Source organism: Sinocyclocheilus grahami, unplaced genomic scaffold (genome assembly GCF_001515645.1).
Source record: "Sinocyclocheilus grahami isolate Dianchi unplaced genomic scaffold, SAMN03320097.WGS_v1.1 scaffold15.1, whole genome shotgun sequence".
Lineage (NCBI taxonomy): Eukaryota > Metazoa > Chordata > Actinopteri > Cypriniformes > Cyprinidae > Sinocyclocheilus > Sinocyclocheilus grahami.
In genome coordinates this window covers 3,753,746-3,769,142 of record NW_015505194.1, presented here as the reverse complement: position 1 = coordinate 3,769,142, position 15,397 = coordinate 3,753,746, and the positions used below count along the sequence as shown (strand labels likewise).

Here is a 15,397-nt window from a genome sequence, read left to right as displayed (position 1 = left end):
CGATTGCAGATTCCGGCCATGTGGTGGCGCTACAGGAATAGTAAATGGCTTGACTGCGCCACTGAAAATACTCCCTTTCCGTGTCTTTCACAGTACTTTGTTATCATGCTTATTTTACATTAAGTGTTCCTATAATACTATATAACTATGCAAAAATAAATTGTTGGAAAAAAAGAGATAAATAATAAAATATATAGCCATACAGTGCAAGTAACGTGAATAAAATAACAAGTGTGTTCTACATAGAATATAAAATAAAAAGTCTGAGCCTTTTTGCATGTTGCAATGTGTTGGCGTGGCTTTCCTCTTTTCCCCTGGGTGCTCTGTTTTCCACCACAATCCAAAGCAGCATATGTGATTTGGACACTATAAACTGCCCGTAGGTGTGTGAGAGAGTTTATGTGTGAGCCCTGTATATTAATAGACATTAAGGCGTTGTGGCTGTGACAGATGTATGAGTTTTAAACGTTTCTGACAGGAAATGAGGAATGGGATTTGAGAGTTTTTCCACAGTAGGCCTATTTCACTCAGCTATGGAATCTATGACAGTAAATGAAAAAGTGCGTCTCGATACGTCTGCATACGTCTATTCTGCCTACACCACTGTTGTCAGTGAAAACAGGTTACATTTCACCCCTACTCACAAGAGATCGAGCGATGCGCCTTCAATGTGAATCAGTCAGGAGCGCGCTGTGTGAGCAGTGACTCTGCTCCGCCCCTCAGCGATTCAACATCAGTAGAACTTTGAGAGCTGATTTCAATTCACTTATCGTCAACGTGGGACTGAGAAGCGCAACAACTCGCAAGACTGGAAAAACTCAACGTTAGACGCTTACATAAAGTTATGCGTTAAAATCCATGAAATCAAATGGATAATGCAGTGAGTCGGAGCACATGAGACTGTCTGACACGCGGGGATATTTAAAACAGAAACATGCGCTCTCATTATTGGGTTCAAGGTGCAGGACGCAGCCCAGATTTCAGGAGGTTCACGGTGAGATATAGTATGATAAAAGTGTGCAGATTATTTTTTAAATGCTTTTATTAACTTTGCTATGTAAATTCTTAGCATTTGATTCATGAAGACAAGAAAAAAGCTTACATTTGTGGGTCAGTAGTATAGGAGAATAACTAGACTACCTGAAGACCAGCTTAGCAAGGCTTGGAAATCATCTTAAACCTGCTAAGACCAGCAAACTCTTGCATTGGGTCAAGCTGTTTTATTTTATTTTTAAATTCTTTTTAGCAGGGAAATTTTGATTTTGAGTGGACCATATTACGAGAGTCTTAAAGTAAAGTTTTGTGTTGCTAACAGCCTACATTTTATTCCAGCAGACATTTTTCATTCATCTCTCAGTTTGAATTGTTTTCTGCTCTTTTCCCACTTAAGGTTGTTGAAGTATCAGGAAGCAGTGAATCGGTGCAGAGTCCAGCACTCAGTCCTAGGAAAAGGCTTCATTCTGCAGAGGAAGTGCAATGTGGCAGCCGGCCAAACCCGGAGGGTGCCGGTTCAGTGTTCGTAACGGAGTTAAGTTATTCTGAGAACAAGCATGGGAGGGAAAGCCTGTGTCAGCGATGTCAAATCATTGCAAACCAACTGAACAGGCAGGCGCGTGAACTGGCTGAGCCAGGAACTCTGAAGGTTTGTGCATTCAACTAAACCATTAAATCAATTCATCTCAGGGACTGTTACACCATGAAGACAGTGACTGTGGTTTAGAAATAATCATTTTCATCTTTGAAGACTGAACTCTAATTAAAGACAGTGAACGTTAATTTCTTACAATATACATTACATAATAATAAAGAATTTAGGAGAGTTCAAGAACCTTAAAGTCACTCAAAAATTAAAATTCAATCTTTTTTTTCTCACGCTCAGGCTCACCCACACCTGTCTCACTTTTGTTCTTCAGTGGAATACAAAAGATAATGTTTGGGATAGTGGCAGTCTCAGTGTCTTCTCAATTGTATTGTATGGAGAAAAAATATTTAAATGTTAAGAAAGTGTTGGGTGACAGAGACTGTCATTGTGCAGCATTTCTTTTTATGTTTCATAGAATAAAGAAAGTCAAACAGGCGTGGAACAACTTTTGATCGATATATATATATATATATTTTTTTTATCTAAGAATCCTGAAAAATTGTATCATGGTTTCCACAAAAGTATTAAATTAATATTAAAGTGTGATGATAATACATTTTTATTGAGCAGTAAATCAGAATATTAGAATGACATTTGAAGGAACATGTGACACTGAAGACTGGAGTAATGATGCTGGAAATTCAGTTTTTGCTATCACAGGAATAAATTACTTTTTTGTAATATATTAAGTTAGAAACAATTACTTTAAATTGTAATAATATTTGACAGTATTATTGGTCTATTTTTGATCAAATAAATGCAGCCTTGGTGCACCATAAGAGACTTCTTACGGACCTCAAGAAGTCCACATATTAATACACAAACATCTAAAATTTACAATACTCATATGAATCTGATGCAGTGCGAGTCCAAAACACCATTTGACATGAACACCTTTGGACACATCGCTGTCATTAAGGATAATACCTACATTACTCTATGAAGCTGAAATTGCAGTCTACACAGTATTTTGACTCGTCTGCCTCTACAGCCCAACATGCATCTAAAATACCCTTAGACAATGCTCAAAATATGAGGTGTGCTACTTGTTTTTGACACAGCTACCAGCGGCTACACTGTCCACAATGACTATTATAGATGATATCGAGATGTATTGCAGGTAAAACACATTTCAATGACCAGTAGAACGGTCCGACTCAGCAGAATTTTATGGTCCCATTAATCGTGAGCGATGACACACTTTGAGTGGCTATATTCAAGAGAAGAACTGCTGAGATGAATGTAAGCAGTCATGCCTATCATTTGTGATGAGTGCTCTGATGATATTAGCTGTCCTGGCAGTGCATAAAAAGAAGGTTGCGGCCCACCTTAGTGTTTCGCTCAAAGAATCAGCTCAAAGTAAACTGCAACTAAGCTTATATTATGTTTATGATTATGATGAATATGATGGTAATCATATTCTATGTGTTGCGTCTTTATGGTGGTTAGGAATCATTTCATAAAAAAAAAAGAAAGATATTAAAGACCATGTTTAGCGAACACTTTAAGGCAGTACTATAATGCAGCAGTGCTGGGTTGTAAAGCTACAGTGTCCAATTCAGTCACACCTTTTTATTTCAACAGATTGCAAGGTTTATTTTGGGGATAGATGTACATTTCACTCACTTGTTTTGGGTAAATCCTGCCCTTCTAATTTTCTAACATTAATGTGGTTTCAGTCCCTCCCTAATGCACTGGAGCATAACAATTCCATCCCAATACTTTAGATCAGGGGTCACCAAACTTGGTCCTGGAGGGCTGGTGTCCTGCAGAGTTTAGCTCCAACTCTAATTAAACACACTATGAAGTCATTTTAGAGGTATTTATTAAAGAGATAGTATCTAAATTCTGTCATCATTTACTCACCCTCAAGTTGTTCCAAATCATTTGTTTCCATACTTTGGAAGTCAATGGCTACCATCAACTGTTTGTGCTCAAAAAAAAAAAAAAGACATACAGGTTTGGAACAACTTGAGGGTGAGTAATGTCACAATACACGATAGAGGAACGAGGAGAATACTTTCACAAGGCTTTAATGCCATGAACCAAGGCAGACGAACTCAGGAAGACGTTTAACAGCGGACAGAGAACACTTTAAATACACACAGGAGGAGGGGGATGACGAGACACACCTGGGAGCAATGAAACATCAAGGGAAACACCTGGGACAAATGAACTTAATCAGGACAGGAACAGGAAACTAACCAAATAAGGGCATAGGAAGGCACATGGGGAGCAAGACACACACAAAACATGGAACAGAGTCTGACATCACGCCCCCCCTCCGGAAGACGTGTCCTCACGCCATATACCATCCAATGGGGAGGGGGGGGGGGGGGCACTCTGGAGGTCCCTCAGGACAGACACGGGACAGTGGGCCTCCAGAGCGGTACCCGTTCCGGGTGCCATGGCGGATCCGGAGCCTCGGGAGGCCATGGCGGAGCAGGGGACTCGGGAGGCCATGGTGGAGCAGGTAGTTTAGGATGCCATGGCGGAGCCGCCTCCGAGGCCGCGGCCCCAGCCCCCGCCTCGGCCTCTACGGCTGGAGCAATAGTACCCCCCCCAAAAAAATACTTGGAGAAATGTAGGGGGTTGTATTCGGGGCCTGGAGCTCTCCCTGGGCTGAACGGGGGACAGGAGCCCTCCCTGGGCTTGACCGGGGGACAGGAGCCCTTCGTGGGCTATACTGGGGAACAGGGTAGCGCTTCCATGGTGCTGGCACTGGAGGGCGCTCTGGAGGAGCAGGCACAGCAAAGCGCCTTCGAGGAGCTGGTTTGGGGCTGGAGCCGACGCTGGAGTGAGCTCTGGGGCTGGAGCCGACACTGGAGCGAGCTCTGGGGCTGGAGCCGGCACATATTCGTCCGTGGGGCTCGCCACACAAACGTCCTAGGGGCTCGCCATGTAGGGGGTTGTATTCGGGGCCTGGAGCTCTCCCTGGGCTGAACGGGGGACAGGAGCCCTCCCTGGGCTTGACCGGGGGACAGGAGCCCTTCGTGGGCTATACTGGGGAACAGTGTAGCGCTTCCGTGGTGCTGGCACTGGAGGACGCTCTGGAGGAGCAGGCACAGCAAAGCGCCTTCGAGGAGCTGGTTTGGGTCTGGAGCCGACGCTGGAGTGAGCTCTGGGGCTGGAGCCGACACTGGAGCGAGCTCTGGGGCTGGAGCCGGCACATATTCGTCCGTGGGGCTCGCCACACAAACGTCCTAGGGGCTCGCCACACAAACGTCCTAGGGGCTCGCCACATTAACTGCCTGCTGACTTGACTCGGGAACGGCCGGCGGAGGGGTTCCGGATCGGGATCGGAGACTCTCCAGACACCGGATGACTGTCTCCTTCCAGTCAAGGTTGGTGGTGTCTGGGAGCTCCGTGGGATGATGGAATGTTATCCCGATCCGGAACAGCGTTGCGAGGATTTCCCCCTCGAGCGAGCTGGTGAGGGCGAGCGGCACGAACACCCTGGCAAAGACGATGGGGTCTGGGCTCGCCTGAGCCAACGTGAGAAACATTAATCGTTCCTCCATTTGGGGATGTGGAAGAACGCACGGGAAAAAACAAAACAAAAATGGAAATCAAACGGGGAGAGGGGGTGCCGCTTACTTTTTTTGGTCCGCTGTTCTGTCACAATACACGATAGAGGAACGAGGAGACGCTGGAGAATACTTTCACAAGGCTTTAATTCCATGAACCAAGGCAGACGAACTCAGGAAGACGTTTAACAGCGGACAGAGAGCTAGGGACTGGGAACACTTTAAATACATACAGGATGAGGGGATGACGAGACACACCTGGGAGCAATGAAACATCAAGGGAAACACCTGGGACAAATTAACTTAATCAGGACAGGAACAGGAAACTAACCAAATAAGGGCATAGGAAGGCACATGGGGAGCAAGACACACACAAAACATGGAACAGAGTCTGACAAGTAAATGATGACAGAATTTTTATATTATTTTATTATTTGGGTAAACTATCCCTTTAAGAATATTTATTGCATTGGTCAATTATTTTGCACACCAAATGTACATCTTAGGAGCACGGTCTTATTCTTGAAAAATTGAAGATGACTCTTCAGACAAGTGAACTGTACTATGAAAAGTACATTATGTACTGTATTGCAACTATTGATTTCAGCATAGCAAAACATGACTGTCTGTTTTGATTAAGTTTTATGAAGGATTCATTAAAAAAAGGAAGAAAGAAAGACAAACTATACAGTCCAATTTAGCTTTTTTTAAATAAAATGTTTTAGGAAGACTAGCAAAGCTTCTTTTCTTTAAAGCATGGACAGAATAAAAAGTTGCTTTCTTAGACTCTAATTACAAGCCTGGAGATAAGATGAAGTAAAGCTTTAAAACATGCAAGGAAATTTTCTTCTCGGCTGTCTCAGACAGAGTTAAATTATTTGTCAGCTCAGACAATCAAGTCTGGGTCCAGATAGTCAGATTAAGCTGTAAGATACCCATGCAATGGCTGAGTGTTCAACAAAAGCAAGATGAAAGAATCTCAGGCCACTTTTAGCACACAATGATGCTGTCAATAACAGACTCCATAAGTTTGCCTCATGGATTCGTATCTCACAGAAAAAGTTTAAATTTAAAAGTGTAATGGCAGTCTAAATCCATTCTGACTCGTCAATGGAAAACAAATTGGATTGTAGAATGGAGAGATTTATCTCAATTTCAGATCATTATGATCACATAACAGTGGGTCACCCCATGAATTAAAAACAAATCCTTATGTAGCAGATCTGCAGAAGGAAGATAAACTTTAAAGAGTACTCATAGGGCAATTTTTTCCCACAGACAAAATATATTAAAAAAATTAGGAAATATTAGTAAATACAATTTATTTATTTAAAATCAGTATTAGCAATTTTGGCCTTTTTTGTATATTTTGAAAACACATAATAACGGTAAAGTACCGGCTGTAGGACCCAGACTCTGCTGCGCGAGGAGGGACCACTTCGATGGCCTCCATCCTCAGAGAGTGTCTACTTCTTTTCCATTACCAGAGCCTGCTCGGGACCCATCAAGGTGGGAAAGGCCCCGTTGAATTGAAGCGGAGGAGAACCGAACTGGATTCTGTGGCCTCTCACTACAGTGTGGAGGACTCACTGAGACACGTTTGGCAGTAGTTTTCACGCTGCCAAATAGTCTACTAAGGGAATCAGTCTCTCGAGATTGACCTCTGGTGGAACCAGAGCGGCTAGTTCGGTGCCCTGAAGTGGCAGACCGGCAGGGAATGGCCGTACTAGCTGCTCTAGAGACCTCCGTGGAGGTTACGAGCCACTTAGCACTGCTACGTTTCCGGGCGGTAACTGAGAGAGCGCTCGCCGGAGACCGCTGCGCCCTGGAACACCGGCAGGGTTGGCAGACTGATCTCCTGAGGGCACTGAAGAGAGACGGGCACCGTGCAATGCAGTTTACACCACTCTTTCCCAGAGGGGCCTGCCCTCTGAGGTCCAGAGCCACAGCATCAGGACTCTCATAGCTGAAGTCTCCTATTGAAAATGACGGCCCTCAGTCCCACGTCGTCTGTTAGGAAGACTAGACCAGAGCTTGCTCGGGGCAGGACCCAATGAAGCGCACTTGGCAGGGGCTCCCACACCGCCAGGTGACCTCCTAAGGGCACTGAGGAGAGACGGGCACCGTGTAATGCGGTGTACACCGCTCTTCCCCAGAGGGAGCTGGCCCCTTAAAAAGTCCTAGGCCTTAGGTGTCAGGACGTTTACGACGAGGACTATCCAGCGAGAATGATGGTCCGCAGAACCGCCTTCTGCTAGAAGCCTTTGGCCTGGGAGTGCCACTCTAGACTCTGCGGAGTACGAAAAGTGAGACCCCCAGAATGAGGGGCTGGAACACGGTAGGTTGGGACTGCTCCCGCCCAGCAGCCCCTGCTGACCGCCTCAACCTCCTCAGAGGAAGAGAGGTAAACTCGTGCTCTCACTGGAGAAAATTTATTTATTTATTTATTTTTATCCCAAGTGCCCCTGTATGTCTAACTTCTCATAGTCAGATAAATACTTCATTTTATTCCTCAGAATTAAATGCAGTCAAACAACCAGAGGAGTAAATACGGTCTGGTGAGTAAGATTCACATCAAAAACCGAATTATGCAATATAAGCGTTGCCTCGAGCTGCTCAGTCACACAAACAACATCAATCTCCTCAGAGAAAGATGGCCGCATCAGCAAGCTCTCACTCAGAGAGGGAAGACCCGCAGCGCGGGCTTCCAAGCCTCGAGAACGAGCTCTAGATCTAGGGAACATGGGTGGAGATAGGACGAGCCATCTCCAACCCGTCCACCAGATCATGTGCGATCCCCGTGATCTCAGTCGCCTCTGTGCCTCAGCAGCAGCGGGACCACAATCGCAAGATCACAGGCACGGACACACTCCTCGGAGCGTGCCCGGCGAGAGCGGAGCGCTTAACAGCGGGAAAAGCACAATCCGCCCCCCGAGAGCCTACTGCGCGAGCTCCGCTCCCTATTAATGCTGCTCATTATAATATCAGGCATGATATGCTTGTGTAACTGATGCTTGTGCAACTGGCGAGCTCTTTGACACACTCCATGTCAATCTCCTCGGAGAAAGACAGGCGGAGCGTCGCGCCCTCTCCCCGGGGGGAAGTACCGCAGCGCGGGCTTCCGAGACCCCGAGAGCGGGCGCCGGATCTGGTGGTTAAGGAAGTAGATAGGGATGCGCCCGTCTATATTCCCTCCACCGGATCCATATGCGAAACCCACGAGCATAGCCGCCGTTCTGCCTTGGCGAAAGCAGGGCCGTCACCGCGAGGAACGCTAGTGAAGGCTCTCTTCTCAAAGAGAGCCCTCTGAGAGCGATGCAAGGCAGAAACAAATGCTACCAAAACGGGCCGTCAGTTCCTTTTTTTTCGAGAGCTGACTCTGCGTGCTTTCTCCCAAGCAGACAACAGCCTGAACGCTGCCTGCCCTCGACTTAGGTGTCTGGTTTTGTCTTGAGATTCGTGACAGACAACACTAAATAAGACTCACAAACAGATATCAGACTGACACACACACAGAGCTCTTGCTGAATGACAGAAAGCTGACGCCGGTTTCACCGCACGTGCTTTTAAGCTTTCTGGTCGCTACGTCACCCTGCCACCGCCTCAACCTCCTCAGAGGAAGAGAGGTAAACTCGTGCTCTCACTGGAGAAAATTTATTTATTTATTTATTTTTATCCCAAGTGCCCCTGTATGTCTAACTTCTCATAGTCAGATAAATACTTCATTTTATTCCTCAGAATTAAATGCAGTCAAACAACCAGAGGAGTAAATACGGTCTGGTGAGTAAGATTCACATCAAAAACCGAATTATGCAATATAAGCGTTGCCTCGAGCTGCTCAGTCACACAAACAACATCAATCTCCTCAGAGAAAGATGGCCGCATCAGCAAGCTCTCACTCAGAGAGGGAAGAACCGCAGCGCGGGCTTCCAAGCCTCGAGAACGAGCTCTAGATCTAGGGAACATGGGTGGAGATAGGACGAGCCATCTCCAACCCGTCCACCAGATCATGTGCGATCCCCGTGATCTCAGTCGCCTCTGTGCCTCAGCAGCAGCGGGACCACAATCGCAAGATCACAGGCACGGACACACTCCTCGGAGCGTGCCCGGCGAGAGCGGAGCGCTTAACAGCGGGAAAAGCACAATCCGCCCCCCGAGAGCCTACTGCGCGAGCTCCGCTCCCTATTAATGCTGCTCATTATAATATCAGGCATGATATGCTTGTGTAACTGATGCTTGTGCAACTGGCGAGCTCTTTGACACACTCCATGTCAATCTCCTCGGAGAAAGACAGGCGGAGCGTCGCGCCCTCTCCCCGGGGGGAAGTACCGCAGCGCGGGCTTCCGAGACCCCGAGAGCGGGCGCCGGATCTGGTGGTTAAGGAAGTAGATAGGGATGCGCCCGTCTATATTCCCTCCACCGGATCCATATGCGAAACCCACGAGCATAGCCGCCGTTCTGCCTTGGCGAAAGCAGGGCCGTCACCGCGAGGAACGCTAGTGAAGGCTCTCTTCTCAAAGAGAGCCCTCTGAGAGCGATGCAAGGCAGAAACAAATGCTACCAAAACGGGCCGTCAGTTCCTTTTTTTTCGAGAGCTGACTCTGCGTGCTTTCTCCCAAGCAGACAACAGCCTGAACGCTGCCTGCCCTCGACTTAGGTGTCTGGTTTTGTCTTGAGATTCGTGACAGACAACACTAAATAAGACTCACAAACAGATATCAGACTGACACACACACAGAGCTCTTGCTGAATGACAGAAAGCTGACGCCGGTTTCACCGCACGTGCTTTTAAGCTTTCTGGTCGCTACGTCACCCTGCCCGTGACGTCTCGCCCATCCATTGGACTGATTACACACGTGGTTCAGAGCCGGTCACACTGAAGGGCGTTCCCAAAGCGTCCTCCGACGCAGCTCGAGTTCCTGAAGAGGAACAATAGATATGAAGCTGGATATGTGTGATGCTAACAATCAAAAGCATCAGTTTTTAAATCTCCCAGCATATAAATATTTTTTGAAGTCATAACATTATATTCTTCAAGTCATTGTGCGAAAATTACGCTTTATTAATCGAAACTCTGTAAATTTGTGTGAAAAGGAATAAAAGGTGTCGGAGTTTTACTGCCTCTAGTGTTCATTTATTTTGGAAACTGCAGTGATATGTACTTATTGGTAGGCCTACGTATTTCGCGTCTCTCTAAAAAGTGCCCCCAGGTACGATTATGCCATGAGACCAGGTAGGTTTTTTCCTTTATTGGTATTGGGGCAGATTAAGCTATAGAGACTTGATATCTGGGTTGAAATATAATGAGCAAAATTTTCAAAAGGTCTGAAAGCCATTGTAAATGTTATTACAATTTTCAATGTTCGGTGAAATTCTCATAAAACCTAGCAAAAGCAAATCAAGGGTCTGAATTACCCCAGGCCATCACATTATATAGTATTTGAGGTCACATGGTTTAAAGGGTTAGTTCACCCCAAAATGAAAATTCTGTCATTAATTACTCACTCTCATGTTGTTCAAAACCCATAAGACCTTCGTTCATCTTCGCAACACAAATTAAGATATTTTTGCTGGAATCTGAGAGCACTCTGACCATCCATAGACAGCAACGCAACTGAAATGTTCCCAGACAGAAATGTAGCAAGGACATTGGTAAAAAAGTCCATGTGACATCACAGTTTCAACTTCAATTTTGCGAAGCTACGAGAATACTTTATGTGCACAAAGAAAACGAAAATAACATAATTTATTTATTATAAGTTACGTCTTCTGCAATTTTGGAGAGTACTCAAGAACGTAATCGGCGTTGTTTAAATTAGGGGGGAAAGCACGCGCATGAACGTAATTGCCGTAATCAGCGTTGTTTACACTTAGGGTAAAGTGTGCGTATGCGTTGTGATACTCTCCAAAATGGCGGAAGACTGTAACTCGGGGGAGAAGAATTGTTGAATAAAGTCATCTTTTTTTTTTCTTTGCGCACAAAAAGTATTCTCGTAGCTTCGCAAAATTGAAGTTGAGCCACTGATGTGAAATGGACTGTTTTACGGATGTCCTTGCTACGTTTATGTCTGGGAACATTTCAGTTACGAGCTGTCAGATTCCATCAAAAATATCTTAATTTGTGTTCCGAAGATGAACGAAGGTCTTATGGGTTTGGAACAACATGCGGGTGAGTAATTCATGACATAATTTTAATTTTGGGGTGAACTAACCCTTTAAAGTCACATTATTATGTCTTTAAAGACACATTATTTAGTCTGCTGTGTGGTGGTTTTGGTTTTCATTTTGGCACAACACTTCACTTCAGTTTATGTAGGTGTTTTTATCACTACAGACTTGTAATTCTGAAAATCTGGAAAAACACATGATTTATGTAAAACGTTAGTGATGACTTGTTTTCATCCTTTAACCTTTTTCCAGCTTTCTGTCATCTCATCACCCACTTCAGTGATTTTCTTTAACCGGTCCCGGGGCATGATGGGACATTTCTGAGTGCTGGTCCTTTGAATATCCCCTAAAATGCCAGAGTAAAGAACCTAAAGGCTCCCAGCATGTTTTGCTTTTACGTTTACTGAGAAAATCACCCAAGAACATTTTCCTATCTGTGAGATTTAGATGACAGAGTAAGCGTCCGACTGCCTCCCTGTATTCAACACTAGTATAAACAGGGGGGAACATCCAGCTTACTGAGCAGTGCATTCAAGGTAAAAAGGATGATTACTACAATCAGCCAAGCATCCAACGGAGAATCACCTCACCGTAAATTCATGGGAAAGTCTCAGAAGAGGCCAGCTGTGGTCTCACTGGAGGGGCCGAAGCAATCTCAAAGAAATAAACTGGGATGGAATGATGTGCTGGTCCATGTGATGAAAATTTAAACCTGTACATATCCCTGCTGTCTCAGCAGTCAGTCTGCCAGGCATGACTGCAGTTTACAGGAAAAAGCAAGTGGGGTACTTTCCCAAGAGGATTATGGCTTCCTTTTTTTTTTTACAGGTCTATAGCTATTGCAAGCATCTCTACCTCTCTATGAGATTATTCTTCCAGTCATCTTGTCCTTGGCTTGCTAGCAGGTGACCTTTTGGCGCTGCAAGCACTCTTTTTAGTTTTCCAACTGCGATACATTCCAGCTGCGATACACTGCGATACATTGCCTCGGCTAAGGCTGAGGCTGTTCCTGAGGATCACACTCTTGCCTCCTGTGTATCCTTTTGCTCAAAATGAATGAGCAACAGCTTCAAAAATCATCTGTGCGCTTGATGTAATCTGCCACGCAGTCAAAGCCTCATTTATCTGCATCACTGAAGCAATTCATTATTTAGGTCCATTTCCTTCCTGTTATTTCTCCTTCCAAAATCTGGACATGGAAAGAGTGTGATTTACTCTTTAGTGAATCTTCAGAGTGTTTGTGGCCAGATGACCTATCGTCACCGTGCTCTTCTCTGTCACTCTCCCTCTTCCATCCTGTGCTGATTATGTCATGCCCTGGGAGGTCGCAACTTGTCCATCATAGATCAATCCATATCAGATCAATATCTATAAAATTAAATGAGTTATAAAACAAAGTTATTAAATGACAAACACTTTCAGTTTTGAACAAAAGTTTGGGTTTGGTAAGATTTTTTTTATTATTCCAAACTAATGAGAGGGACCTTTGATTCTCTCTGGAGTCTCAGAGGCCGGGTGAGTCGTTCTGCAGGTAAAGAGCGGCTGCACTCCTGCAGCTGAGCGCAGTGCTCAGATCAATGCTGCATTTGCATTAATCACTCCAGAGTATCATTCACGGCTAACACATGATGACTGATGAATGTATGAGTGGGAACATGTGTGAGAAGTGGGTTATAAAGCGCCTGGGCTGTGGAACAGAGCCAGGAGCTAATCTGGGTATTGCACGGAGACCCTACAAATCAGCACCTGTGTGGGAGAAACACCATCATGGAAAACTCCATAGTATTCCACCAACAGTTGCCATTCTAGTACCCCACAGGGGAAAAAATATCACATACCCAGCACATCTGGCATGAAGAGGCAAAGTGATCATGAGCAGGGCCAGCTTTATTGTACAGACTTCTTTCAGATTTTCTGAACTGATTTTTGCAGAAAGGTTTGCAGAAGCATTTAAAAATAACAAAATGCTAAACATACTACAGTAACAGTACTACAGTAAATGCTAAACATACTACAGTAACATTAATACACTCTTATTGGTAGCTGAAAGCATAATCATATTAGTCAAAACAGTGAATAAAACAAAACACAAATTGTAATGATAGGTGTTCAGATTTCTATGGAAATCTGTTTTTTGCATTATTCTGTGGGTGCAGATTCAGTGTGGGCCTGATCATTATATAGAAATAAAAATTTACAAATATTAGAATAGTGAAGATGCAGTCTTTTTAAACTGCAACAGGATATGATGTCAAGCACTAGGACTGTGGTTTTCAACTATAGTGGGCCTTAAAGTGGCTTAAAATTATCTAAAATATGACAAAACAAGCATTAAAAGGAGCCTTAACAACTACAAATAAATAAGAGCCTAGTTTTAAAAGTGTGATTTCTATACCTGGAAAAGTCATGTAAATTTATAAAATCTTAGCAATAACTTCATGGGAGTTATTTTTATTATAAACATATATTTTCCTAGTGATGCCAAGATTAAAAATACTTTAAATTGTGTAAAAGAAAAAAACAATCCCAATCGAGTAAATCACAAAACAACTGTAAAAGTGATGAGGCCTTTGAATATTGTTGTGTGCATTGGGAGGCCCTGGAGTAAAAAAGGTTGAGAACCACCGCTCTAGGGATTGTGTGTTGTTAATAAATAATGCATCACAAATGATAAATTAAAATTTTAAATGTTAAAGTATACCATATACCTCTCAGTCCTGTTGGACTGCGATTCATTCAGCTTTGAAGTTTATATTCTTTATATTATGCCATACAGGAGGTCAATCTGTGATGTTTAGATCCTCTATTGCTCAAACATTTTCAGTATATGAATTTGCAGGTCAGACTACTGATCTCTTTGATTTGTATGCATATACTGGAACTGAATTGACCACAAAGTCTAGTGTGACCACACCTTGAGAAAAAAAGAAAGAGAATCAGTGGTGAGAAATGTTAAGAAAATGGTGACAAGTCCATCTTAAGAAAGACAGTTGAAGGAAGAGATATAGAGGTTTATCATTGCATCCTTCATAGTCTGTCATTAACCTGAGGCAATGGGGGTCTGACAGTGCGGTGGGCCGGATCAGCTCGAGTATATGGGATCAGTAAGCTGATAGAAGCACCCTGGAACAGATTAAATAACAGGCTAAGTGAGCTGTGAAACAGATCAATGTAGTGGTTTGGTAGCCGTAATTCAGTTCTGTCCCTGAACCTGCACCTCAATCAACTTTCATTGTCTGGCACTGAAATAAGTGCATCATATAAGTCACATTGAAAGCCCAAGTCACACAAAAAAAGAAAAAAGACTTCTCTTCATTGACAAATATCCTAAAATCTTAACACAAAGCAGGTAGTAGCTTAGACACTTTATCCTTTCACAGTGATGCAGTGTTAAAGAATGCTCAAGAGAATGCTTCGGACAGCACTGCCACAGTTTAATGCACTATTTTGCCCAAAGAGGCCCCATACGCCTTGTCAAAGCTGGAATATTTAAGTTCACACCAGCTTTATAACTCTCACCACACTCATTTTCAATAGCCACCGGAGCAATAAAGCTGCAAGGTTACGGCTCTCTCCTCATGAGTTTTGGATGCCAGTGCTGTACCAGAGCAGAGGAGGGATACAAGTGGTCCAGTGAAGCAAGTCATTACAAGCTTCCTGGTTTTATTTTGGCTACTTTGAACTTGTAAATACTGCTATGGGTGTGTTAAGTCATCTTCGATTAAGTCACTTCCATCAGTCGTTTGTCCTTGTTGTCATTTCATGCAACCAGGTTGTCTCTGTCTTACTTTCAACCTCCTTATCTCCTTTCAGCCACAGCCTGCCTGGCGGTCACATTTTCAGATTAGTTGTCATTAGTGATGGCTCAAAGATTAGAATGTGAGATTTTGGTGTTTTTGGAGATGCACAGCAGCTGTGTTGAGGAGATAGCTGTATTCTCACACCTGAGTTCAAGCTTAGAGTACAAAGTCTGAATGCCATCAAAAGAAAGCTGTCTGGAGTAATTAAAAAGCTTCATAGACTTCATACTTTTTCTGTTAGAGCAAAAAGTCATGCATTG

At 44.0% G+C, this 15,397-nt stretch overlaps 1 protein-coding gene across 1 annotated transcript in view; it reads left to right on the top strand.

The window, feature by feature from the left end:
* Positions 1-749: 749 nt before the first annotated feature.
* The window catches only part of kif26aa (kinesin family member 26Aa), a 78,205-nt gene continuing 63,557 nt past the window's right edge, over positions 750-15,397 (top strand). The window contains exons 1-2 of the mRNA XM_016294628.1: positions 750-994; positions 1,391-1,642. Coding sequence (XP_016150114.1) covers positions 935-994; positions 1,391-1,642 — 312 coding nt within the window. The 5' untranslated portion in view covers positions 750-934. The remainder of the gene's footprint in view (positions 995-1,390; positions 1,643-15,397) is intronic.